At 46.0% G+C, this 27,676-nt stretch overlaps 2 protein-coding genes across 5 annotated transcripts; both read right to left on the bottom strand.

Moving 5' to 3' along the window:
• Positions 1–8,303: 8,303 nt before the first annotated feature.
• On the bottom strand, positions 8,304–14,247 carry LOC136450076 (C-terminal binding protein AN-like). 2 transcript variants are annotated; one of them, XM_066450362.1, is made up of 7 exons: positions 13,061–14,247; positions 12,150–12,321; positions 11,903–12,033; positions 10,244–11,032; positions 10,097–10,144; positions 9,231–9,347; positions 8,304–8,682 (listed from the first exon to the last, which is right to left on the bottom strand). In XM_066450362.1, the coding sequence occupies exons 1-7, from the start codon at positions 13,634–13,636 to the stop codon at positions 8,608–8,610; spliced, it is 1,908 nt and encodes a 635-aa protein (XP_066306459.1). In that variant the 5' UTR covers positions 13,637–14,247; the 3' UTR covers positions 8,304–8,607. The 2 variants fall into 2 exon arrangements, with proteins under 2 accessions (XP_066306459.1, XP_066306452.1); XM_066450355.1 differs by having other exon boundaries at positions 13,058–14,245.
• A 1,730-nt stretch (positions 14,248–15,977) lies between these two features.
• On the bottom strand, positions 15,978–20,268 carry LOC136450089 (uncharacterized). Of its 3 annotated transcripts, XR_010758265.1 has the most exons (10): positions 19,908–20,268; positions 19,756–19,808; positions 19,274–19,333; positions 18,857–18,934; positions 18,475–18,604; positions 18,305–18,357; positions 17,281–17,430; positions 16,508–16,749; positions 16,321–16,385; positions 15,978–16,233 (listed from the first exon to the last, which is right to left on the bottom strand). XR_010758265.1 is itself a non-coding variant. In XM_066450373.1 (8 exons), exons 1-8 carry the CDS (start codon positions 20,224–20,226, stop codon positions 16,603–16,605), a joined length of 990 nt encoding a protein of 329 aa, XP_066306470.1. In that variant the 5' UTR covers positions 20,227–20,268; the 3' UTR covers positions 16,460–16,602. The 3 variants fall into 3 exon arrangements, 2 of the variants coding, with proteins under 2 accessions (XP_066306470.1, XP_066306478.1); XM_066450373.1 differs by lacking the exons at positions 15,978–16,233; positions 16,321–16,385 and having other exon boundaries at positions 16,460–16,749; XM_066450381.1 differs by lacking the exons at positions 15,978–16,233; positions 16,321–16,385; positions 16,508–16,749 and adding an exon at positions 18,048–18,196 and having other exon boundaries at positions 17,294–17,430.
• Between the last annotated feature and the right edge of the window lie 7,408 nt (positions 20,269–27,676).

Here is a 27,676-nt window from a genome sequence, read left to right as displayed (position 1 = left end):
ATGTCTCGAAGCGGACATGGCGGCGAACGTGCAAGCCCCGGTGGATAGATTGTGCGTGAAGCTGAGGCCTGGTCGATGCCGAGGCTTGTACTGCGGTGGGGGGGTCTCGGTAGGCATGAACCCCGAGATTGCCGAGGCCCCGGTGTACAGTGCCGAGGCCTTGGGTGGGCGACGGGTCGTGGACATAGTCCTGGGACACAGTGGCCGGTAACCCCCATCATACCCTATCCCAGGCGCTGATCGTGGACATAGTGCTAGGACACAGTTATCGGTAACCCCCGCCGTGCCCTGTCCCAGCCGTCATACCCTGTCCCAGGCGCTGATCATGGACATAGTGCTAGGACACAGTGGCCGGTAACCCCCATCATACCCTATCCCAGGCGCTGATCGTGGACATAGTGCTGGGACACAGTTGCCGATAACCCCCACCGTGCCCTGTCCCAGCCGATACGGCGCTGATGCGACTTCGGGTCGCGTCGGCCATTCTGTGACGTTGAGCCGCTGTCCGGCTGAGATTGCGGAAGTGATTGAAAGTATTAATGAGACGTGACGCGTTGTCGGGAGGGTCGGCCGAGGTGGGGGGCGACGGACCGTGGATGAGCCGGCCTCGAGCAACACGGAGAATGAGGCCTCGCGCGAGACGGAGATCAGGCTCCTTGCCGAGGCCTCACGTGAGAGGCCTCACGCGATACGGAGAATGCGCTTCCTACCGAGGCCTTCCGTGGAGAGCCTCGGGCGGGGCGGAGACAGCGTTCCCTGCCGAGGCCTTCCCTGGGGAGCCTCGCGCAAAGCGGAGTTGGCGTCAGGATGCCGAGACCTCCCGCTCGAGGCTCGAGGCGAGGAGGGGGAGGACCCGGTGGGCTTGGTCGTGGCGGGTGAGGGGCCCACGACTTACCTTCTAGCTTTTTCTTTTTTTTGATGGGACTTTAGCAACCCATTTTGATGTTTTGCTTGGGGTACCCCATTCTAAGGTACCCGACAGCTGCACTGCGTTCGTGTACGACGTTGCCTACCTCACGCTGTCTCCTTCTCCCTTTTTCTTTGCTGCTGCCCTTTTCTTTGATTCTTGAGGACGCCAAGCTGCTGCTTCTCGTGCCCACAATGCTGCCACCTCACTTTTCCTCTTGGGTCATCCTTCTCCGCTCTGCCTGCCTCGGACGTCGGCGCCCGCCATGCCTGCTCCCACCCGCAGCAGCCCCAGTGCCCCACCGTCGGCACGACGCCTCCCTTGCTCTCCCTCCCATGCGCCGTGTGCCCGCAGCGTCGCCCCTCCTTCTCCTTCATGCGCCTCGCGTCGCCGGTACCGGCCCTCCCCACACGCGTGCCCCACGGTCGCGCTAGACCTCCATCTCCTCAGCGTTGCCCCCTTCCAAGCGCCTCCTCCACGGTCCATGCATTGTGGCCGTGCCGGCGCTCCACTGCCTCCGTGCCACAGACGCCACTACTCCTCCGGCAGCGCCCACTGTGGCCACACGCCGCCGCCCGTGCCCACACCCACGACACCCTAGCGCACCAGGCCATCGTGTGCGCCCGCGCTTGACCGCGCTTCTGGGACAACACAGCTGCTTCATGTGGTTTTGCACAAGCACCATGCTGGCGTGCCGCCATCGCCTGCTGCCGGAGCGTTGCCACGCGCATGGCTAGGCCATCACTGGCGGTGTTCGGCCGAGCCTCCACCGCCTTCCCCTGCCTGAGCCATGCTCACCTTCGGCCTTGACCGCTATCGTGTCGTTGCCGCCGTCCGTCCGACCGGACCTCCTATGCTCCTCGGTATGAAGAAGATGAAGTGAAGGGTATGAATCTAAGTAATTTTTTTGTATGGGGTTCTCAGTGCGAAATACGTGACTCATTTAAATAGTGCCTATGGATCTCGAGTTGAATAGAGGTAAATGTAGGGTCGTTTTTTGTAAAACCTCCAGCACACCCTGGGCTTGCCAGTTGGGCTGGCTGGTTGGGCGCGCTCGTTGTCTGTTTGGGCCACCGGCCTCCTCTATGGGCCGCGCGCGCCGCACGCCCTGCTGGGCCACCGCCTACGCCGCGTGGGCCGTCGGCCATTTCGGCTGGGCCGCTCGCGCCGCCCCCGCTTGGGTCAGCCTGTTGCTCGCCACACCGATGGGCCGTCCTGCCCGCGCGTCTCGCCTAGGCCTCTCGCTGCATGCGCACTGTGCTCCGCTGGGCCGATTTTGAGGGCTGCTGGCCCTTTAGTTCTTAGCGATTGCCAATTTGGTCTTGGGAATAAAATTATAAAATCAATATAAAATAATATAAGGATCGAAAAATGGTGAAATCAATTTTTTTAGTCTCCTAAAATATTGATCTACCTATTAGTATATTTTGTTCACATAGTTTGATAATATTCTTGGAAGCTATATAATTAATTTAAAATATTTAATATAGTAAAAATATAACTTGTAGGAATTGTTGTGATCAATTGGTAATATTGTTGAATCTGAAATTTATATAGTAGGCTCCTAGCAATATTAGGTACTCACTGTAATTTTTGTAGCTCTAGAATAATTAGTTTGCTAAATAGATAATGATGTCCTATTTCGAATAATGATTAAATCAATAGAATAAAATAAAGAAACTACTTAGATTTATATAACTAAAATAATTGTTGGGAAATAACACTTAATTCGACAAGATGAATATGTGGCCTAAGTACGATCGTCGTTAGAACTAGCTCGTTAACTTGAGAGGCGTAAATCGTATTTTACGAGTCACGATTGCAGTTAATTAATTACGTCCTTGCATTACATCGCATTGCATATCATATAGGTACGATGATGGATCAACGGGTCAATTGAAGTTTGATTGGGAATCCGAGATGGTGTAATGATATTCTCTCGAGGAGATGATGCAATGGGCTTTCTATTCAGATGATGGTGGATGATCTGAAGATGCAAATACTAACTTAATACATATCTTACCTAGGCAAGCCCTTATGCATAACCCATACTTTTCTGTAGTTGAAATTATATTTGTGCATTAAGTTTAAAGGAGTTGAATGAAACCCACTTGCATATATATATATACACACCCTATGAGTCTTACTAGTACGACAGGATCGTGTAGATTGCTATGCTGCAGGACTCCGGTAGAAGTCGAGTGATTGCCTGTCACTCGCGAGAGATAGAAAATATATTGTTGGATTATTATCACTTGGAAAATATAAATGGTGGAAAGGAAAAATGGTGACCGGACAGGGATATGGTTTGGATATTGGTGGGTGTAAGAAGTTGTGTCGCTGTGGACGCGGGGCATGGCTTGGTTACACTACTTTTCCCAGTCTGTGTCGGTTAAGGACCGATCGTTGCATAAGCCATCAAGGCAAGTCATAGACTTATTATCCCAAGCACATACTTGGGTATGGGCGCTTAGAAGACTTGTTGCTCTCTTGTCGTAGATCCGGCTCTTTTCGGACCGACTGTCAGGGTTTTTTTGTGGAGGAGGTCCTTGCACCGCATTGAGTCCGGGACTCAGGGGCGGGAGCTTGGAGTCCCAGTTTGGACGGGGACCTGGACACCCAGAATAGGAGGGTGATGGATTGGTCCTGCTTGTGCCTTGGTGTCGATAGAATATGCTCGGTAGTCCACCGAGGGGTATCCTACGATGGTAGATTTATCGGTGGGGATGCGTGTAATCAGGAACCGGATGGTGACACAAGGCGCAGAGACAGCGATTTAGATAGGTTTAGGCCGTCTGATCGACGTAATACCCTACATCATATGTCTTTGGTGTATTGTATTGATCTAGACAACCAAGTAGCTTGATGTAGCATATCCGCTAGGAGACCCCTGCCTCTCCTTATATAGTCTGGAGAGATATGGTTACAAGTAAAGTATCCTATTTGGTACTATACAATGTCTTGCGATGCACGCCGAGCAGTGCCGTGCACGCCTTGATCTTGTGGGCCAGGGTACCTCCGATGGTGCGGCCCATGTCTTGGGGGCCATACCCCCACAGCTAGTCTCTGAGCCTAACAGTAGGTGACGCAGTCACATGGTGTCAGGGTCATAAAGTAGAAGACCAGCCGAGCAGGTAGCTAGTCCCCGAGCGTAGCCTCGAGATGAGAATAAGCACATTCACCGCAAGGTGAAGTGTGCCCACTTAGTCCTCGAGCCTGCTGGAAGATGAAGAATGAATCTTGTAGCAGGGTCAAAGAAGTTGAAAGCTTACCGACGTCGTCTGACATGCACGTATCAAGACCCCAGTCATGCTGCCTAAGATCAGCACACTGATCTGAACAGCATGGAGCAGCTTGATAGCACACCGACGAGACGTAGCAAGATTCAAGCAGCAAGAGAGTCCCCGGCGTCGCTAGTGATGTCCAAGCATCGAGGAGCGAGGAGTCTCCGGCGTCGCTAGCGATGACCGAGCACCGAGGAGCAAGGAGTCCCTGGCGTAGGCGGGGATGATCGAGCACCAAGGAGCGAGGAGCGAGGAGTCTCCGGCGTAGGTGGCGATGACCGAGCACCAAGGAGCGAGGAGTCCCTGGCGTAGGTGGCGATGACCGAGCACCGAGGAGCGAGGAGTCCTCGGCATCGCTGGCGATGTCTGAGCACCGAGGAACGAGGAGTCCCCGGCGTCGCTGGCGATGACCGAGCACCGAGAAGCGAGGAGTCCACGTCATAGGCGGTGATGATCGAGCACCGAGGAGCGAGGAGTCCCCGGCATAGGCGGCGATGATCGAGCACCGAGGAGTCCCCGACATAGGCGGCGATGTCCGAGCACCGAGGAGCGAGGAGTCCCCGGCATAGGCGGCGATGACCGAGCACCGAGGAGCGAGGAGCGAGGAGTCCCCGGTGTAGGCGGCGATGTCCGAGCACCAAGGAGCGAGGAGTCCTCGGCGTAGGCAGCGATGATCGAGCACCGAGGAGCGAGGAACGAGGAGTCCCCGGTGTAGGCGGCGATGACCGAGCACTAAGGAGCGAGGAGTCCCCGGTGTCACTAGCGATGACAGAGCACCGAGAAGCGAGGAGTCCCCGGTGTCGCTGGCGATGACTAAGCACTGAGGCATCCCCAGCGTAGGCGGCGACGTCCGAGCACCAAGGAGTCCCCGACGTAGGTGGCGATGTCCGAGCACCGAGGAGTCCCCGGCGTAGGCGGCGATGTCCGAGCACCGAGGAGTCCACGGCGTAGGCGGCGAGGTCCGAGCACCGACGTAGCTAACGATGTCCGTGTGGTGAAGTGTGCCCACTTAGTCCTCGAGCACGAAGAATCTGAGCACTGAGGAGTAACCGGCGTAGCTGGCGATGAAGCACGAGCGGCGAACAGTCTGGTCAACTAGTCGGCGGCGAAGTAAGCATTGAGTAGAAGCAACCGACGAACAATCTGATCAACTAGTCGGTGACGGAGTCCATGAACCAAGTGGTCCGACCAGTTGATCGGTGGAGAAGCCCAAGCACCAGGTGATCCGATCACCTGGACGACGATCCTACAATACAAATATATAGAACGGGTAGTACATAACGCACAAATAAATAAACTCTAGAGAAAAATCAGCAATGGTGATGAAACGGCGTATGCAGTTTGGCGATCAGTTGGTGTGAAAATATATTTATGTTTAATATAAACCGCCCGAATAGTTAGTGTGTAGCTGAGTCTCTAGCCCTAGCTAGCCCATAGTCCATAACGTCGAGCGCGGAGCCCATGCACATGTAGGAGGAACAGGCGTGACCAAGGAGCCGCTGTCGACCATCCATAACGCAGAGTGCGGAGCCCGTAGCACGTGTAGGGAGGAGCCGGAGACAGGACCGTCTCTGAAGGCGTCCGAGCATCAACGTGACTGTTCGAGGGTTTGGAAAATCGTTTGGAGAGCAAATATGGAGAAAACAGCTCGGAGAAACATTATGGCGATATACGAAGATTGGAGAATATTTAGAAAAATATTAAAGCGTGACTTAGCTTTGGACGGAGCGTCTAGTCGGCGGCGTATGGTGTTATTTGGTCGGCATTGACGACGAGCACCTGGCGGGCGGTGAGTTGTTGGTGAAGATGACCTTGGAGGTGGTTCCGAGATCAGTTCTGCTATCATAGGGGCTGGTGTAGCGGCGATGAATCGTCGTCGTGGACCGGCATGGATCTTCACGAGATTGACGACGAGAACGCGTTGTTGATTTGAGGTCCATCTAGCTCGCCATGGATCAAGCGCACACCCCTACCTGGCGTGCCAACTGTCGACAGAATATGCTCGGCAGTCCACCGAGGGGTATTCCACGATGGTAGATTTGTCGGTGGGGATGCACGTAATCAGGAACCGGATGGTGACATAAGACGCAGAGACATCGATTTAGACAGGTTCGGGCCGTCTGATCGACGTAATATCATACGTCCTGTGTCTTTGGTGTATTGTATTGATCTGGACGACCAAGTAGCTTGATGTAGCCTATCCGCTAGGGGACCCCTGCCTCTCCTTATATAGTCTAGAGAGACAGGGTTACAAGTAAAGTATCATATTTGGTACTATACAATGTCTTGCGGTGCACGCCGAGCAGCGCTGTGCACGCCTTGATCTTGTGGGCTGAGCCACCTCCGATGGTGCGGCCCATGTCTTGGGGGTCATACCCCCACACTTGGGTATAAGCGGGGCGTGTGTTTTCGGGGTACCCAGGTGGGGGCATTGATTCGCGAATCGCCGGATGATCCGGTACGGCTTGTTTCGTGTCTAGCACCGTAGTAAGAACTGAAATATGAAAGATGGAAGATGAAAAAAAAAATCTAATTGCTTACCACCTGCTTGAAAGTAGCTTATGTGCTTATATAGAATGGTTAGTTAATGAACCAATGCGGCTATTAATAAAAATCAAATATAAGGACACACGTTTAGTAATGATTCATGCAAATGCAATCAACCCACAAGCCAGATATCCTTGCATATCCTTGGAGTCTTTTCTTTTCTCCTGTCGGATAAGTCTTGCTGAGTACAATTGAGTACTCAAGGTTTTATCCCCCTGTTGCAGGTGATAGGTGGATGCTAGAGCTGACCCTTGTGTGTGGATACCTCCTGGTGGGCTCAGCGAGGATTCCTTTACGCTGCGATCGTAGTTATTATTTATAACTCTCACCAAATGCTTTTATAAATAAAAGTTTCATAATCTGTTGTCGTAGTTTATATATCAATACTTCATCATGTCATGATTAGATATTTATTTTCGCAGTAATTCTGATCACTTGTTTATATTTCGCTGTTTAATTAAATTATTTATAACTCTGATAATATGACTACATTTCGTTGTTATAAATAATAAATATTATACTCTGATGTTGTATTAAAAGTGATGTAAGAAATGGTTAAGAATGATGTAAGCTTTATTCTCTCATTTGTGATCCTGATGACAAAAATGTGAATTTTCGAGTTCTCCCCTAGGTGTGTCCGATAAAACCGAATAATTTAGTATTCTCCTCTAAATGCTTAGTATCTAATAGAAGACCAGCACTTATGAAAGATATTAGAACGAAATGCGTTCACCATGTGCTTCAATAGCGACGACCTGAGTACTAGCAATCTACTAGCATAAAAAAGACTGTACATCTCGTTTTTCAAGAGAATGATCATTCACGTTTAACTGAATTTATTTACAAAATATAGTATCAACACTTACAATTTATTCATGATTAATCTAAAATAAATAGGTTTATTTACTATAAAAAATTATTAATATAATAGGTTCATTTACTATAAATAGGTTTATTTACTATAAAAATAGTATCAACATCTCTATCTCTAAATAGGTTTATTTACTATATAAAAATATATTCATGATTAACCTAATAATAGTTATTTGGCATAACAAATGTTAGTTTTTCTTTATAATTGAACCAAACTCAAAGCTAAATTTTCTATAAATTTAATTCAAACTTAAAATTGTGTGTGCCCTCTTTTTTTTATATGGTTTTTTTAGATGGTTTGTGCCCTTTTTGTGATTAGGGAGTACAGACGAAGAAAGAGTGACAGATGTGACCTGGGGTTTGGGCTCCGTTCGCGTGCCTTAAACCCGACTGAATCTACTTCTTTTTTTTTTCATCCAGAACAATGTTTTTCTCTCACAAATTCATCCAAACTATCTAAATTCCTTAAGAACCATACCTTCGGACCGGTCGTGGTAATCCACCGCCGCAGAAAATTCCAAAGACCCGTGGAGAAGCTTATACGCTGCCGTTGCCGGTAACTGCCCGGCGCCCGGCGGTCTGGTGCCGGAATTTGCACGGCGTTAGACCCGGAATTTGCACGGCCGCTGTTTACTTGTAGCAATCATAAGCCACTGCATCAACCACGCCTCTGCATGTGCCCCAGGCAAGAGAAATATGCAAAGCTATACTGTGGAAGCTGCAAACATGTTACACAAGGATAGATCTGTCGATCATAGCGACAACTCACATGCCATCCCTGACACATACCACACTATTAAACGTGATGGGCATACATGATATTGATATATTTCTACATACAACTCTACATGGTCCCTACATCAGAAAGGACAAAATTGGGAACTTAAGGAGAGGGACAGAAAAACTGGAAGCAAAATTTTCAAAAAAAAAAAAAAAGAAGCAAACCGAAGCAAACAACAATGATGGGTCAGATCATTTTTACAGTCCCCAGCGTGGCTAATCTAGCCACCTAGTGACTCCATCTTCTTCACTTGGTGCTGCGAGGATCTCAATGCAGACATCCAATACAGCCTGCAGAAGGAAAAAAAATCCAATCAATTGGGAGTAGAGTATAAAAGGGCGTATCCAGCGGCGGGGTCTAGGGAAAGGTGTCAGTGGCAAGCCTTACCCTCGCATGTGCAATGCGAGGAGACCGCGACTCGAACCCAGGACCTTCCGGTCACAGGTGGTAAGACTCTACCGCTTGCACCAGGCCCGCCCTTCAAATTGGGAGTAGAGTATAAACTTGAAAATTTTGTTTGAGGAAAAGACAGCAACAATTTAACTGTTCAAATTTACTACCCCCCAGGTATCAAGGGTACTACATAGTCTATTAAAAAATTATTACTGCTACATCTTAGTTTCCTTTGTTCAGAAATAACAATTATACCTCCCGGAGAGTTGTGTATCTTTGTATTAAAGAGGGAAAAAAAAAAGAAACAGACCCTTACAAGCACTACCACCTCATTCCAGGCCGGTCCATGGGGGTTGTTTTACAAATGTTGATTAAAAAAAGCTATGAACTAGCTCGTCAATCGTCGTCTTGACCTAAGAAGAATAGCAATTAGAAAGGCGCATACCGAAGGATTTCTGCAATTGATAAGCTTGCTACCCTCCAGCAAGGAACCGTCCAGCATCCAGCTCTCCCAAACATCAAAAGAATGGCTTGCAAAGACAAACTCCGTCTTCCTATTAATCTGTCAATGTATTGCGATAAAATCTTTATAAGAACATCAGCGAACAAGGGCACCAAGCAAAAGGATGCCTCTATTTCTCAAACTTTTTCTTGTTACCAAAAGAAAATATCTTTGCAGTTTCACACTAAAGCAATTGTCATTCTCCTTGAAAGTTAATAACGTAGAACTTATTGTATACAGTAGAGGATTCCAAATTTCCAAGGTACAAACTTGTGGGCCCAAGTGTTAACAAGGAATTACTGACAGAAAAAACCAAACAGGTGAGCGTCAAATTAAAAATGTGGACAAGTAGGTGGCTGAGTCAATAAATTAGGTGTTGAGGTCTATGTGCTCGTTATATTAGGTGTTTCATACATGTGTGGATATTGACTTTTGTAAGTTATATTTTTCCAGCTCGCATAAGTAAAGTTTGTGATAATTATAGTTCATGTCAAGAGACAATAGAGTAGATCAGGTTGGCTACTAGGTTCATTTATTTGTCAAAACAATACAACACCGAATAGATCAGGTTGTGTAATAGCAGCTTGGCTACTAGTTTCATTTATTTCTCAAAACAATACAACACTGGTCACCTCATTGTCATGCCCATAAGGGTCCACATGATGGAGGAAGGATTAGCACTAGGGTCTCATGTTGGGTTTCAACTCTAGCCTACCCCAACTTGCTTGGGACTAAAAGGCTTTGTTGTTGTTGTTGTTGTTGTTGTTGTACTACTAGTCAAGTAACCAAAGAATCAGACAGGCTTATACCTGTAGTAGCTTACCACCAGCAACAAAGGATCGGAGCCCCATAGTATCCTGAAAAGTACATGTCTTGTCAGTGCCTGCCTGTGCATAAAACCGTAGCAGGCATGAAAACTGAAGGAGGGAGCGGTGGACATAAGCCTACAATTGTACCTTGTTTTTGAAAGTAACGAGGAACTGAGCAGCAGGGTCCCTGTTTGTAGCATTTGAGACAACATCAAGAATCCAGCCACCACCACCAACTGCTCTCTGTCTTGCAACATGGTACCTGGAATTATCTCTTGCTCTCAAAGCTACAACAAACCCATCTTTTAGTCTATCAGGGTACTTTCTACTGAGTAGTACAGGCACCTTCTTCTCAGATGTCATTTCAATCGGGGATTCAGCAAGAGATTTATGCTTGTATTTTGAGTCCTCAGGAGAGGCAAATCGTGAACTGGAACTTACAACCTGGTCCCTGCTACTCATTGCAGTGTCATCATCTCTCCGGGACGAATAATTACTGCCACTCTCTGCAGCAGACAAGTCATCTGATTTCTGTTGAGGTCTGCGATGGGCAGGCCTCTTTTTCCCTTTCTTTCCAGAACGACTACGCCTTCCTTCAGGTCGGGAGCCAATGTTTACAGACTTTCCAGACACCTGAGGCACTTTATGGTGGGATATGGCTCTTTTCTTTTCATACTCCAGCGTTAAGTGGCTTTCATCTATTTCAGCATCAAAAATCTGTGACTGGCTATCCTTTGCCTCTGGATCTAGATAATCATCTTCATTTCTAGCTTCACTTATTTCCTCATCTTCATCAGAAATTGCACTACTTGGAAGAACACCATCAAAGAAAAAGGACTGTAACATAGTGATTGCTTTCTCTCTTATTTCCATCCACACTTCTTCGCTGTAGTCTGCACTCCGCGGAAGAATTAAAACATTTGGCATCTCCCGCACCTGCACCCAACAATGATTAATCGCCACTTTGCAGAACAAAATGTAGGGGGTGTTTGGACCCTGTCACATCGGACGTTCGGAACTAATTAGGAAGACTAAACATGAGCTAATTATAAAACTAATTACACAGATGGAGACTAATTTGCGAGATGAATCTATTAAGCCTAATTAATCCATCATTAGCACAAGTTACTGTAGCACCACATTGTCGAATCATGGACTAGTTAGGCTTGATAGATCCGTCTCGCAAATTAGTCTCAATCTGTGCAATTAGTTTTTTAATTAGTCTATGTTTAATACTCCAAATTAGTGTCCAAACATCCGATGTGACAGGGACTAAACATTATTCCCTGGAACCAAACAGGCAGGTAATGCAACAGTAACAGTGGAAAAAGGACACCAACTATTTGTAATTATCTGCAAGGGCATAACTATTAGCCGGTTGAACAGAAAAGTCCAGAAGCTGGTCATGTAAGACAATTACAATACATAAAGCAAGCTCCTAACTAAAATACCACTTATGCCAACTGAGAATTTTATGTGAAATAATAAGCAGATGCTGTGGCCCCGTTCGCTGGTCTGAAACTTGGCTGAAAAACACTGTTCTGGTTGAATTGTTGTGAGAGAAAAACACTGTTCCGGATGAAAAACAAGCCGAATATGGGGTAAGCTGAACGGGGCCTGTGTGTAAATAGTAAAGTTCAATACATAAATATAGGACACTTAGTAGAACGTTTCTCTAGCCTTTTGTTCAGAGAGGACCTTAATTATAACATTACAAATGATGAGAAGTTTGATTTTAGATAAATTTATTCATCCTAAATGACCATTTACAAACATTCTTTAATACTCTACTTCTAATTTGCATACCCATGCTTCCATCCACTGTGGACCTTCAGCGCCATCCAACGCACAACCAGCTATGGTACCATCAATTAAGAGCTGTTTGAGTGCACAGTCATCTATTAGCTGGCAACTACCAGTGTTGACTATGAAAGCTCCTGAAGGATTCAAAACATTCGATGACAGGATGTTATAAAACTAAAATGAAGGAAGGGTGTGCAGTATTTCAGACAACAAGAAGCAACATAACACAGTTAAAGGAGAAAAGACATACCAGGTTTTATGTGCTGCAGGCAGTCAGCGTTAAGTATATGCATGTTTTCATTTGTTAATCCGCAATGCAGTGAAACAAGGTCACTTGCTGCTAATAAATCATTGAGAGTGTCCATTCTCCTTGCTGCAGAAGGGAAAACAATAGAGGGCCGCTTTGTTTTTCCACTTGCCTTCTGCGGATGTGCAAGAAGTCAGAATATTGAAAGCAGTATTCTTAACTTACATCTTATTTCAAAATGAGTACAAAAGGAAGAGAAATGTGAGTTGGAGAAGAATTCAATAACATGATTTTGTAGCATAAGGAGGCTTTATAGGAGTATTAAATTATGAATTTGGTGATCATATTATTAACGTAAGACAGCAATGTTGCACTTGAAAAAATGATATTTAGGTTTGATTCTCTTACCGCCACCCCCTACTTTTTGCATCATAGAAGTAATAGCTAGTAAGATGATTCTTAGGTTGCCATTTATCATAAGCATTTTTTCATTATCATATGTTACTAATGTTCACTTAGCCTTGCTGTGCATAGAAAAAAGAACAGTTAGTAGTAATCATAGTACTCAAATTACATAGCCTATATAACAATCTCCTCCAATTAACTGAGGGGGTGAGATCATTTAAATTCCACGTTCCAAATGCTTGGGGTCCCGTCAACTTCAATTCTACAAAATTTGTAAAATCCAAGATCTGAACAGAAAACAACCTAGTAGTTTAACTAAAAAGCTACACAGTACCTATTAGCCGGATACTCGGCAGCAAATAAGATAAAGGAGAAATTAAGTCAAAAATATCATAACCAGCAATGCAAGCATGAGGATCCATAGTTGTTGAACTGTGCAAGTACTAATACGAACTAGTAAGCAGATGAAACAATAAACGTGTAGAAGGAAGTTGCAGATCCAGTACCACGTAGCGCGGATCGAAGTAGAGCACGCTCATCCGAAACGCGAGACTACGAGTGGCGAGGCAGCGGGCGGCCGCCGACCGGCCAATGATGCCGAGCACGAGGCCGCGGCAGCGCCGCATGCCGCGGCACATGGGCTGGACAGAGCCGAGCCAGCCGGCGGCGGGGGCCGACGAGGCGTGGCGCGACAGCAGGTGGGTCCGGCGGAGCAGGCCGAGGATGAGCGCCATGACGGTGTCGGCGACCTCCTCGGCGCGGTTGGCGTCGACGTGGACGAGGCGGAGGCCCAGGTCGGCGGCGGCAGCCGCGTCGGCCGCGCGGTCCGCGGAGCCGAGGCAGAGCAGCAGCTGCCAGGGCCGCAGGCGGCGCTGCGCGGCGCGCGGGAGGAAGGCGAGGGAGGGGAGCAGCACCGCGGAGGCAGCCTCGACGCGGCCGGAGGCGACGGCGGAGAGCGGCACGTGCTCCACCGCGGCCACGCCCGCCAGCACCTCCTGCTCCAGCGAGGGGTCGTCGAGGCAGTTGAGCGACACTACCAGCGGCTGCTGCCCCCCGCCGCCGCTGGGCGCCGGCGAATGGGCCATCCTGGATGGCTCCGCTTCCGCTTGGGGCGCTCGGATCGGGAACGGTAAGCGGGGGCGGGGCTGTGGCGTGGGTTTTGGTCCAGGAGTCCAGGCGCCGGACGGGGGTCGGGGCTTTGCTTTGGGGAGAGGGGAGAGGGACTGCCGGTGTCAGAGCGGTAGCCCCACACCACCGGTTCACGAGGGGAGAGTTGCAGCCGTTGGATCTTGTAGCGTTTCGCAGCGGCTGCGCTCGTGTTCGTGTCTGTCCTCTCGTGATGCGGTGCACGGCAGCTAACGCTCAACTGACCTTGTTGTCAAAAAAAAAAAACGCTCAACTGTCCAGTGACAGTGACATTCCTTACGGAATATTCGAAGACAAGCCACTTGGCTGCCGCCGGGCGCCGGCGAGTGACGACTCGCGAACGCGAAGACGTCGAGCGCGGTGGCGGAAACAGAGGGGGATGCAGGCCAGCAAGACCGAGATGATGGCGGAGCTTGAGCTTGAGGCAGAAATGGCAGTGTGTTGCGTCAGAAGCACCGTGGCGGATGTAGTGACACTATCTTACATTTTCTTTAGTTATATATATGCAGGTAGGAGTAGGACGATAGCAACATGACATCAGAAAGATGTTAACACTGCAACTGTAAACTTACCTGATGAACTTTCAATACGTTTATGGTGTCCAAAGCACACCGAGCATGCATTCAGAGCTTAGATTCAGTTAAATCCGCAGCAACAGCAGAGGACTACAACATGTAGCCATCAGTGTTGGGTGCTAAACGAACAGTCATTGTCAGTGAATGCTACTGGACAGCTGTTCACATAAATGAATTTGGCACTTTGCGGCACCACAAAGGCATGCATGTGTGCTAGCAGCAGAATATGACCCCCCCCCCCAAAAAATGTTCTGTTGTATGGGCTCCGTTTACATCAAAATTTGGAAGGAGGGCCCAAAAGCTCCCAGAATCGTATCATCAAGGGATCAGTTGCAGACAGATCAGAAACAGCTGATTCAAATGCAAAATCTAGGAATCGGCTTTCTTCGGGCAGTGCCAGCAGATAACGACGGAGGCTACGCTCGACGCCAGGACAAAAACATGTTGGACTCTACAAAAAAGGGAAAGATTAGAGTCCAAGTTATCTTAAATTAGGAATGTTTTCATTTTATGCCAAAGATTGTAACAAATCGTGCTCGAGTAGGATTCATGTTTAGGCTCCAGGTATAAATACCAAGCCCCGGCTATTGTAAAAACGATCAATCAATCAAATACAAGTCAATTTACTTTTTTCGGCTCTGGCCACTCCTTAGGAGTACGAGTAGAGTAGATCTCGGCGAGTTCTTCAGCAAGTACGGCTGCATCGATCCGGTCGACCTCCACTGCTTGTATGTAAGTACCGTCATGGTTTATATCTCTGTTCGTATGGCTGCATCGATCCGGTCAACCCCCACTGCGACTCTGATATAGGGTAGTTATTGACTCTTGCCTAGTTCAAGTATGGCATGTGTGATTCTGCCTCACACCCCACTGCTTAAACTAGATCAAGGTCAAGTTATCGGTTCTACCTTTGAATGGCAGTATTTGGTAGATTCATTAAGTTACCGATATCGCTTATTGCTTTCATTGTTTATCTAATTACAACAATATCACTCTGCCCGATTGAGATTGATCTGGATCGGTCTTATATCTTATTTAACCCATCGTTTGCTAATTTAAAACTGATCTAATCTATATTTTAAACGATGAGTTATGTTTTTATCGGCTATTTTTATATCAATCTTAATTGTGCATAGTATGCGGTTAAGGCATGTTCGATCTTGAGTAGATCTATTGGTTAGCGAGAATCGTTCCATGGCTCATTATCACGACCTGTGGGATTCTGCCTCTCATCCCACTGTTAGCACCGTGAAGTGAGGATCGTTAGTTGATAGATCCGTTCCCGAGAAGACATGACCTTAACTGTGCGCTATGCCTGAATCAGCTGTTTAGCCGATATCGAGCGCTCTCACGAACAGTTCACATTACGAGATCATTGAAGTAGAGATAAGTTGAAAGATATGTTAGCCCCATAATCTTGTTATTGTATTACGACCTGTATGATTCTGTCTCATACCCCACTGATATTAGTAATGAGTTAAGGTCGTTGAGTCTATTGTTGTTTCTACGGCCTACATGATTCTGCCTCATACCCGACTGGTCATGACGATAGATGAGATCTAACATGTTCATTAGATTTATCTTTATTAAATGGTTAAGTGGTGTTGAATTGTTTCTTTATATAAAAAGGGGTTCGGTTACTTGTAATCATTGACTCAGTTTAAACCAATCATCATTGATATCTTATTGCCATTGATTAAATTATTGCTCGAATTATATCTATCTTGGATGATAACCGATTCTTCTTACACAACCTCATGAGCTTTATCCGATTTATTCTTATACAATTTGCTGGAATTGACTATTTAGTCTATCTCCTCTCATATCGGCTCTCAGAGCCGCACATTCGGAACTGTCTGGCAACACCGGCACGTTCCGCCCGGCACGGGACGAAATTCTGTGTCGACAGGCTCCAACCTTCTTGCTGCAAAATTCTGTCTTTTACATGCTCTGTCCTCTCTCTGAAGAAAAGAATAAGAGTTGGATTAAGCTACTATCATGGTTCAGATTCTCTCAACAGCTAGGGAGACTGTTTGCCCTTTGGCTACCTCTGTTGTACTTGCACTCAAGGGTTCAGTAACAAAACTCAATGCAGATGATGCCACAAACACACCTTGAAGTAAAAAGAGACGAGAGCGACAAGACTTTCAGTGTGCCGGATGGCTGCATGGTCCGACAGTAGATCCAGAAATGAAGCGCTGTGGATGGCACCCACCGACAGCTGAGCTTACTCACCAGAAATTGAAGGAGCATGGAGAAGGCCACAGAGGTCATGGACAAGTTGCTGAGGCAAATTAGGTGCAACTAGAAGAAAAAGAAAAGTCCTTCCATCACACAAGCTCGCATGGCACCCATTGTTTCACCTTCGTGCTTAGCTCACTAGGAACCGAAGCAGACCACTCGTCCAGGTCTGGCAGAGGTCCCGTCAGGGCAACGTAGTTTACACTCTCTTTCTCCGATAGTCTCTTCCAGCTTAGCTGCAATTCAACACCATTTCATTTTAGCAAAACAATCTAGAGCCAACTAATGGCACAATAGTGCTCAATTGCTCACAAGATAACTGGTTTAAACAGGCCGCAAGAAACTGGCAACCAATGCTAAAAATTCCCTTATTCTACAAGAGTTCAGACTTCTGAATGCTGCTTCTATATCTTTACAGTTTACAGTTTAGCAAAGTTCATGGTAGGCTACCACATGAAGTTCAGGTTTTTTGCATGTTTACAAAAGCGGGTTCCTAAAAATTACATGGTTACCCATAAAATTTAATAATACATCACTTACAATAATAAAGGTGCATTATATTTAATGCAGAGGAAAAATTATAAACAATACAAAGGTAAAGAGGAAAGGTGACGAGTGCACGAAACAACAACACAAACTCCTTCATACTTTAGAAATTACTGCTTAAAAATTATTCTAACACCAACTAGGAGCAAACTAGCAGTTGAAAATAAGTGGCTTCGGTTATTGAAGTGTGAATACGTGCATGGCTGATGAATGTATCATACCTGCCTAGGAAATGCGGAACAGAGTGCTTTAACTGTAGGATTTTGAACCCAAGGCGATGAAAGAGATTCTTCATTGTCTGCTCCACCACAATTTACCATGATTCGACCATCTGGCATTAGCTTTTTTGCAATTTGCAACCATGTTTCAACCTGTATCAATATTGAAACAAAACTAGACACAGTGAAACAATGGTAGAATAAATGAAGCTCCATAAAACAATCATCCAGGCATTTAGTTCAGAACAGAGCTATATATTCTTATAAGTGATTCATAAATCCATTATATAACTTAGTAATTTTGTTTACACGTTATAGGATTGAAAATAATCCACTGCGCTGTGTCTGCCTTAAACCTGAAACTGTGAATCATATACTCTTTGAATGTGTTTTTGCACAATACATATGGTGCTGTATCAAGGATGGTTTTGGCTTAAAGGGGTTTCCAACATCAATTCAAGAAGTGATTCGGCAATGGCTGCCAAGGAGGCTCGGCATTCCTAAACGTTTATGTTTTACTTTCTTTGCAGGTTTGGCTTGGGCGATATGGAAGAATAGGAATAAAATGGCTATTGAAAAGATTTTCCCTTCTAACCCAGATGCTGTGATTCACGCGACTATAAATTACATGCACATTTGGGTAGAGCTTCAGAGGGAGGACGACAAGGACAAGATGCATAAGATGGCTCAGTGCTTAACTGAATGGATGGGCAAGAAGACCCCCTATCTAGGTCATAGTTCTGATATCATGGTTATGTAACTGCCAGTACCTTTAACTGCGCTAGACTAGTACGTGTCTTTGGTATGATAGTTCTGTTTTGTCTCCATGGGTTCGAGCTTCTTTGTTGTCATTTGAGAACCGGTAACCCCAGCTTGTAAGACCTTTGTTATTGGCTTTCTTAAAAGCCGAGCAAATCTCCTTTCAAAAAAAAGGATTGAAAATAATTCTCAAAGGTACGATATGCTAACCATCATTGGATACAGAACAAAAATAAAAGAAGTAACCGAGATGGAAAAGGATATTTACTTCTTGTAGCTGAGGTATGACCTTTCCATCACAAAACAAATCTACAACAATTCCTGCAGGCCAAATAGCAGACTTCAATTTAACCACAGATAAATCAAATTATGTGCTCAAAGAGTAAGGCGGTACAAGTGCAAAATATGTATTCCATTCACATCAGGTTAGTTATTCACCAGCAAATCCTCCTTGAACTGTAGCTGATGGAGAAAGTGCGTCACCAATGTGCACCGAAAGTGACCCACCTGATTCTGTGGCCTTCTCTAAATCAGACATACCAAAATAATCCCTTGACAATTCAATTATCTGTCATGACACACAATCAGCTTTTCCAATGAAAATTGGGTACATGAAAAAACATGTGCATGAAGCACAATAGATAAGTCTGCAAGATAAGTTGAGCATAACCAAGGATAGATTACTAATGTTCTTGTGACAACTGACAAGTCGATAACATATATCGTTCACGTGGTTGAAATTGGTAAAATTATAAAAAACTTTAAGCAGTGTAATTAATAAGAAAACAGAACAAAAGTGACCAATGAGAAGAGTTGTCACCATAGGATCAATCTCCCAGCCAATAAGTTGTAACCAAGGCCAAAACTTTAGCATCAGATGTGCTGCGGTCCCAGCACCCTGAAAGAAACAGGGAAATGAAACAGTCATTAGGCATAGACTATTCACAGGAGTGAAGAGCAAAGTATGAAAATAAGTAGGTATGGTCTTTCCCTAAAGAAATCGCTTATTGAGCTTAGAGAATGTAGTTTACTCATGTAAAGTCTGATTATAAATGGTAAATCATATGCCCTAAGAAAATGGTAAATCATCCTTAGAACAAGACAGAAAGCATCCCTCCCCCCATTCCCCCTGAGCATGCTAGGATTTTTGCCTAATGCACAGTAGCTTTGCTGGGAAAATATGAACTATGACTGACAGGAAAAAAAAGTTTGCAATTATCCTCATTAGGTGATTTACCAACCCTAGAAGTGCAAAAGGACCCCGTGGAACAATAGGTGGCAGGCTCACAAACTCATCCTGCATGAAGCAAAGGCAAAAGCAGGTTATATATAATTAGCATCAGTGTTCAACAACAGTTCCAAGAAGGAACGCAAGCCAAGGAGTTATGAAAACATATAAGTTCGTTCACTGAGAATCCCCTCACTAGTTCTTACATGAGAAATTCCTCGCTAGTCTTAACTTATATATGATTGTTTGATGATACTACAGGAGAATCAAAAAATTAGTATTGTTCTGATCAAGTGCTCAATGCTGAACGGCTAAAGATAAACACATTATCAAGTATCAAACTAGTATTTCCTATGAGGGGCTCGAAAAGATTGGTGAGTAATGTACAAAACGGTACAGTATTCTATTAATGAATGGTTGTCCAAGTCTCGGATCTTAAAATTTTCAGGTCGGTTTAGATAAGTAATTAAGCAAGTGTCGAGTGTGGATACCCAGTACGAGTTGGTCCAAACAGTTGTCTTGGGGAGAATGCTGTGGATATTCCCTGCGCGACACAACCAGACACGGAGCTCCGACTGATCAGCAAACCAAATCCACTGTCAAACTGAATAGCTGTAGGCAATTAATAACCACCCATACGTACTGTTGTGGTCGAGGAGGAGGTACCGCGCTACGGGCGAGTCGATGACCATGATGATCTCATTGAAGTCGCTGCGGTTGGCAGCCAGGAGCATGAAGTCCTCCGGCCGCTCTTGCGGCGCTTGCTCCTCGACGGCTGCGGAAGCGGGAGGGGCCGAGACCTCGGCGCTGCCACCGTCCGGCGCACAGTGTAGCCGCGCGGTGCGTGTTAGGTGGTGCTGGGGACGCGGGTGCTGCTTGGCGCGGAGGCGGCCGCGGCGGCGGTGGAGGAGGTGGCCGCGGAAGCGGAGCGGGGAGGCGGTTAGGGGCGTCACGGTGGCCATTGCTGAGGGGATAGAGATTAGAGTGCACTGGGGGATGAGGGATCAGAGGATCATTTTGTGAAGAAAAACGATCAGCCTAATTAGGTCCACCACGTGAGAATATAATTATGAGCTAGACCTGTATTTTTCTATATTTCTATAAAATTTAATAAAGTGATTTCCGTAGAAAAAATTTGTGTGATTTCCGTGAAATTCTGTGTTCTGAAGGGATTCTTACTAGAAATACTTTATTCATTTAAAAAATGTCATTCTTTCTTTTCGAGGTGTTAATCTTAAGCTTAACTTAATATAAAAAAACATTAATATCTATGATGTATAATAAGTACAATTAGATCAGCCATGAAATACATTGTCAGAATGAACCTATTTGGATATAAAAATGTTGATAGTACTTTCTATAAATCTATTGAAATTTAATAAAGTTTGATTTAGTTTAATTTTAGAATGATGTTCTTTTTGGGATTTAGATAGTACGTAATAATTGATATAGTTAAGTTATGAGACACTACTAACTGTTATTATAGTTTTTTTATCTACCTAAACCGTACCACTTTATAAACCTATGATGATGTTAGGCGCACGTGCAAGCCTTCGTATTAACTAGAGTGCCCGTCGTTCCCCACGTGCATCTTCGTCTCATCTCCTCTTCCATTGGCCACCTGAGTTTAAATCAAGCGCAAACTCGTGCCCTCTCTTGATTGCCGACCACCGACCTACCACCATTCTCCCTTCTACCACCGCTTCTTCATATGGCGCATTGCCTGAAGCACCCCACGTCATCATTCACCTGGATTGCCGCGTGTGTCCATGGCTTTTACCACTGGTGACCCCTGCTTCACGCTCCTATTGTTTGTCAAGGAGGATGTGGCTTGGTTCGTCGCCGCCACTGTCGGAGTAATCTTCTCCATAGGCACCCAGGTGCATATTGTCAAGATTTGTCTGGGTGTCACGATACTACCATTGTCGCTGGGGCCTCTCCCTCCGGTGGTGCCTATGACGACAACAGTCCATATCCTTCGACAAATGGTGATGCTTCCAACTCCCAAATCTGTGAATCAAAGTGTCGGGTTCATAAACTCAGGGTCCCTCGGGGATCGGCTTCCACGCCAAGGCTCGGCCCAAGAGTCTAAAACGACAGACCGAGAGGGCGGTCCAGTCACCGACCGGAAGGACTGGCCGAAGAGGAACGGCACCCTCTCGTCGGCTGCTTCGGCCCACCTCTCCGACCGGAGCGTTCGCTTCGACCCGCCACCGGACAACCTCTCCGATCGGAAGGCCTGGCCCAAAACACTACTTCCGGCTCCAACCCCACATCTCCGACCGGGGGATCGTAAGAACCCTGCTCACCACTCTTCTCCAACCGGCGCACTCAGAGCCGACTGGAGCCATCCGACCGGGGACGCCCGCTCGGTAGGAACCAAAAGACGTGCAGAGAAAGGCAAGACAAGGCTCACAAGTCAAAACCACTGTACCAGGGATCATACCCTACACGGAAACAGTACTCTGCAGCCACCCTGACACAAACAGTATTGTAGGCGCCGACATCTCCCTCTATAGTATTGTAGGGGCCGCTAAAACTCCTATACGGTAAGGCCCCCCGTGTGTCTCTGGACATCAATAGCGATATGGGCACCAGGATTTACCGTACCGGATGAACATAGCGTGACTCCTCATATGCCTCTAGGCATCAAACAATATTTGCAGGTACCGACGTCCACCATCCCTGAAAAAGGCAGCATGACCTCCCGTGTGCATCTGACATTCTACAGTGACAGCAACAGTGTTATAGGCGCCAACCACTATCTTGTACCCGCTGGTGTGGGCAACAAGGCTCGAAAGGTGTGGGCAACAAGGCTCGACAGTATACGTACCCTCACCCTCTCACTTGTAAAGCCGTCCCCTTCATCTATAAAAGGGGGTGTGCTTCCTCCAACAAAAACGACGGATTCCAATAGACCAATTCCAGTGGATCAGAGTCCCTTAGATCGATAGCTCACAACCACAGAACCATCGGGTTCGGACCTCAAGCACCCGCTTGAACACTTAGCTCATAGCAAAGTTCCTGTCACTCTCGGCCCTTCCGACCGGAGTCGACCGGACCTCTTATACACCCCTTCTCCCTCCTTCTCGTTTGTAACCCACTACAAACTTTGAGCACCTAGACTCAGGAATAAAGTCACCGACCGACCCCGACTAGACGTAGGGCACGTTGCCTGAACCGATATAAATCCTGTGTCATTGAGTGTTAGGCCACCTCCGATCATAACGTACATCAAAACTATAAATATTCACTAGTTGGTCACTTTCTGCACCGACACAAATGACACGCCACAAAAGCAGCTCAGGTCCGTTGGTGTGACGGTGACGCCATGCAACCGTTGAACATGCACAAACCCATCGAACTCTGCCTTGTGTAGTGAACCGTGCGCCGTGATGAATCCATGTCACACTTGCCTTATTGAATCAGCCGCGCGCCACGATGAATCTGGATTACACTTACGACTTGCCTCCTTTGTCCTGTGAAAAGTGACACCGTAAGATTTTTGACATATCGCTGATGAAGCAAACTGTCTAGATACCACTCAGAAAACACTGATGAAGAGCGCTAAACGGTGCTACCCTATATCAATATAGTGCTAAGAAATGATAGAATGTCTTGCTTTGTGAAGACAAACTTTGGATCATATAAGATCTGATTCATGAGACAGAGGGATTACAGTACACTAGTATATTATCCGTGCTAACGCTACGGTGACATTTTGGACAACACAAATTAAACAACCAAAATGGTGTATATGCTTTGGTGATTTTGAAAAAAAAATCATCGATCACATATTATATTAGAATAAAAAACATGATTCTCATGACCCTCCTTGGTAACCAACCGGTGATAAACCCTTACTGGACCAGCAGGCCATCACGGTGATCCTTTAGTGTACAAGCAGCCCCAAAGGGTAGTTGCTGCAAACTTGATCAGAAAAACACATACTCTCGACATATCCCTACATAGGTTATCAACATGGATGCTTCAGTAAGTTTCAGGCTTTCAGCAATCCAGTAGTGAGACGTTGTCCCATCAGTGTTCTGCTTTCTGTTCATCATGAAACTTAACTTACATTTGCAAAATGCATAACATTAGGCATGTCCAGTTTCAGCAATCAATAGATGACATCAAATTACCTATACATCCCAAATGTCAAAACACACACCACTTGCAATGCGGTAGTACCATATCAACCAGGCTCACATGCTTAACAAAACCTCGCATAGCAATTTTGGATTTTTCCACAGCACAAGCCACAAGCTGAAATGTTCAGATTTTATATAGGCTGAAATTACACTCTAGCAAGTTGTACCAGTTCAATCTGCAATGGTGTTTATTACTTGATAGTTTGCTAGCAGATTCTAAGCATATATTTCATATAACCTAAACTTAGTGTGGGATTGCCGTTGAATAGCATGCTTTTTTAAGTTGAATTTGGATTGTTATTTTTTTATTAATGCAAAATTCAGGATGGGCTTCCAAAAGCCTAATGTGATGCGGAGCAGTGGCAACATACCTGCACCAACACCACCAGCTCCGAGCTTCGGCTGTGGCACCGATGAGTTCAGCTGCAACGATGTGGTAGCTGCGAGCTATCACCCCTGCGTCTATGTCTGCATGAACCTGCCTGTGCTCCTTGGTTTGTCAAAGAAAAACAACCATTCTCTGATAGATTCACCTTCAAAGACATAAAGATTGAAAAGTTCTGCAATGATATAGAATGGCTAACGATTAGTAAAAGCGTTCATAAGTATCATGTGAAGGCACAAGCCATGATGGAAAAGCTTACAAGGTTCATCCCATGGAGACTTTGACATAGCAGCTCCTTCACAGATAGGGATCCCAACATTTTTTCCTTGGATTTTTGCACTAAGACAGAGTAAAACCTCTCTTTGTAGACTACTGGAAAGCAGATGGTTGTTGTTTTCTTCTAAAAAAGACAGTAGAAATATATTGACCCCCGCTATTTGCAACACCGATTGCATGCTGCACACACTTTGGTTACTATTGACGACTTGCCTATAATAATGAAACTGTAAGCTCACATGTATTTCACATAAATCATAAACAGATTGAAGAATTTATATTCATATGACCATACCAACAAAGAGAACCTAAAAAGACTGGAAAAAAATCTTGCTAATTTCAGAAATCAGAAAAACCTAGATGAAGAACAAATTTGAGAAAACATCAAATTCATGGTGTTGTCCATACCTCAATGTCTCCAGAAACATGGACTGGGAGGGAGAGGCGAAGGAGGAAGTAAGTAGATCGCAGATGGGGAATCGCCCTGACCACCTGGCCACCATGGCTGGCTGGTTGGATACCATTGTGTACTGATCTCCACGTCACATACCATACTGTCTCATTAGGACCAAAAGAAATAAAGACCGCCATATAGTTGATAAAGGAAAAAGAAAAGCAGGATCACTACCATATTCTGTTTAATTGTTTGAAAGATATTTCAATCAGCAGATGAACAATCATCCAAGCAAAATCATATATCAAAACATGCGTACAATTTTTAGTTAGAAACTCCTTAAATTCATTAGGGTTATGCTCTCTGCCGATTAGAGATGCATAAGTTTTAATTATATGATCAACAAAAAGTCAAAATTGAAGAACAAATGTATACAAGTCATCATAATTTTAGGGTTCCCTTTCAAAATTAACAAAAGTCGCTATTATAACAAGCTAATGGGACTAATGGGCAGAAGAGAGGAACAAACCTTCAGTGTGTGGGTTGCCGGGGGTGCGGTGCGGTACAGAACTTAGAAGGCCAAGGGTACATGAGTGGTGGACCTCGAACTCCTACGAGAGGGAGAGGGACTCCAACGTGGTGGACTCCAGCAGCGTCGGGTCCTGCATCCGGTCGTGGTACAACGACACATGCTCCCGCATGTATGACACCATCAGCGTCGGGCGAGCGCGCGAGGAGCCTGGGCGCAGGCACCAGCTGGCCGCCCTAGCTACACACCTGGCCGTTGGCGCTCTAGCTGGCCACCGCAATCGACATGGCCTCCAGAGGCGGTCTCTTGATAGATCCATCGGGCTTCACGGGTGCTACGCACTTGGGGGAGGTGTGGAGGGAGCCGGCGGCGGGCAAGACGATGCGACTTGAGGCAAAGCTCCAGGCCGCCCCGACCTCCTGGGCGCCATGGCTATTTTCTCTTTTCTTTTTTTTTCGGCGACACCAGGTTTCAAACACAGATCGTTGTGCGTTGAACGCAGCGTTGAAGCCTCCGCGGCCGAAATCAATGCAAGCCTGAATTGTAGGCGTATGCATGTGGGAGGTCCGTGGGAGGGCAATGGAGGGCAGACACACTAAACAGGAGTCGTCGAGTTTTGATGAATAATGAAAGAGAATGGCTAAGAGATAATCTGGTGCATCCATTTTTATGGTGTTATATTTTCTGGGTGCATTCATGAGTGTGGATATAGCATAGGTCATGACTGTGGAGCATGAAACGACCTGATTTCCGCGAAGGGAAATCCACAGAGTCGAAGTGTATTATGACTGTTGTAGATCATATTACCCAAATTCTAGTCAAATACCACATCCATACAACGATAATATCAGCGTACATAAAGTGCGGAATTACATAAATTATTATATCACCGCATTGGCGGAATAAAAAAGTAGCATTCATTCATAATAGCTTGAAGATAAGATCGCCAAACTCGAGCGTAGGAACGAACCCCTCAACCGTCAAACTCTTCAGAGCTATACTCCTTAGCAGAACCTGTGTGCCAAAATTTATCAGTACGATTTGTACTGGCCACTCCCACCCTATGAGCATTGCTTTGTGGAAATTGGATGCAAGTTGGATATAATCAAAAGGAACCTATAAGGCTGGGGTTTCCTATGTATTAGCGTATCAAGAGTTTAATAATAGTTGGTCAAGTTTTTAACACCATTCCCACACATTCCACCCCATTCCCATCTAGAGCCAGGTTTCGATCCTGGGATCGATATACCACCATCTCCACACCATCATCATACCATCACTTAGTCGATAGGCCAACTCCCTCTCGGTACTGTCTCAAGGCCTATAGCCCCTGGCTACGACCGACACTCTCTCATGGGGGAAGAAGAGAAGGACTCATCTCACTATCTAGTTTAAGCGAAACCTAGGAAAGGTCCATGGCCGACAAGTTGGCACATGTATCGATCGATCAACCATACACTCTGCAGAGGTTTTACATAACCACAAGATCCGCCTTCCTCGCTGACCGTCGTCAACTGGGCTGATTCCGGCCGCTTGCTAGCCTAGAATAATGCCACTCTACCATTCAGCCCTGGTACACCCCAAGTTTAGTGTGGGGTGGCTAAAACTGTGAGTCATGAGCCAGGTCCACAAGGTCTCCATGAAGTCTTGGAAGGGTGGGGAGGAATCCTCCGTGCCCCGTACCTCCTTACACTGTCCGCTATCAACCAAGCAGTAGTGGCAATATCCTACCAAGTAGTCTGGCCTTCCCGCACCATATAGGGCGAGTGGTACGTAAGACTTCTCGATGAATCTGAGTACTAGTAAGTCCTTAGGGATGACCAAGCCAGAATGTCTTTATCAGGATTTCCATTTACCGTGCCACCACAGCACCTCCACCCTAGGCTCCTCCCATCACAGGTTCACACCCAGGGCCACCTCATATACCATTTTACCCACCACAGGTATCCATTTCTAGGGGTGCCCAGGTAGCACCCCATGGCAAGACTTGCCCTAGGCTCATCATATACTCTAACTTGGTCGACACAACCCTCACCCTCCACACACCCAAGTCACATATACAGCACTCTCTCCATAGTCCAGATAACACCAGTTTCCACCACGCATTAATGTAGTATAAGCGTAGTAGAAGTATAAGCAATGAAATATAGCAGTAAGCGTGTGTCTAGCCTAATAGCAGGGTATGTAGGGGTAAGGTTGCGTCAAGGTAAAGGCCATCAAGTAAGCATACTATCATGCAAGTCCTATCATAGTATGTTTATAATAGTAAAGTAAAGCAATAGCAGTTCTATATTAGCCATGCATAATAGGTGCTACGAGATTGGGTGGGATGTGGCACCTTCAGTGTAGTCATCTCTGTACTCCTCACGGTACTCACGATCATCATCAGTCTAGTTCTCCTCTGAGTCTACATACGATCGAATTATAGTCGCGTTAGCGACGTCTATAGAATAGCACAAAGAAGCCATGAAAATTCAAAAGAGCCAAATGCACTCAAACACGGGTTCATTGCGTAAAGTTTGATTTTAAATGAATTTTGGTCCTAGTTTCGTATTTTTCAGAGGTCGTATGAATTAGTTATGACTTTCCGAAGGTTAAATCATCTCTAAAAATGGATAAGGCTGAATTAATCCTGGGCTGACACGTGTCACACTGTGACTGGTCCACGCGGCATGCT

Source organism: Miscanthus floridulus, chromosome 1 (assembly GCF_019320115.1).
Source record: "Miscanthus floridulus cultivar M001 chromosome 1, ASM1932011v1, whole genome shotgun sequence".
Classification (NCBI taxonomy): Eukaryota; Viridiplantae; Streptophyta; class Magnoliopsida; order Poales; family Poaceae; genus Miscanthus; species Miscanthus floridulus.
Note: the sequence above shows the minus strand (reverse complement) of the source record. Positions and strands in the feature narration are given on the sequence as shown.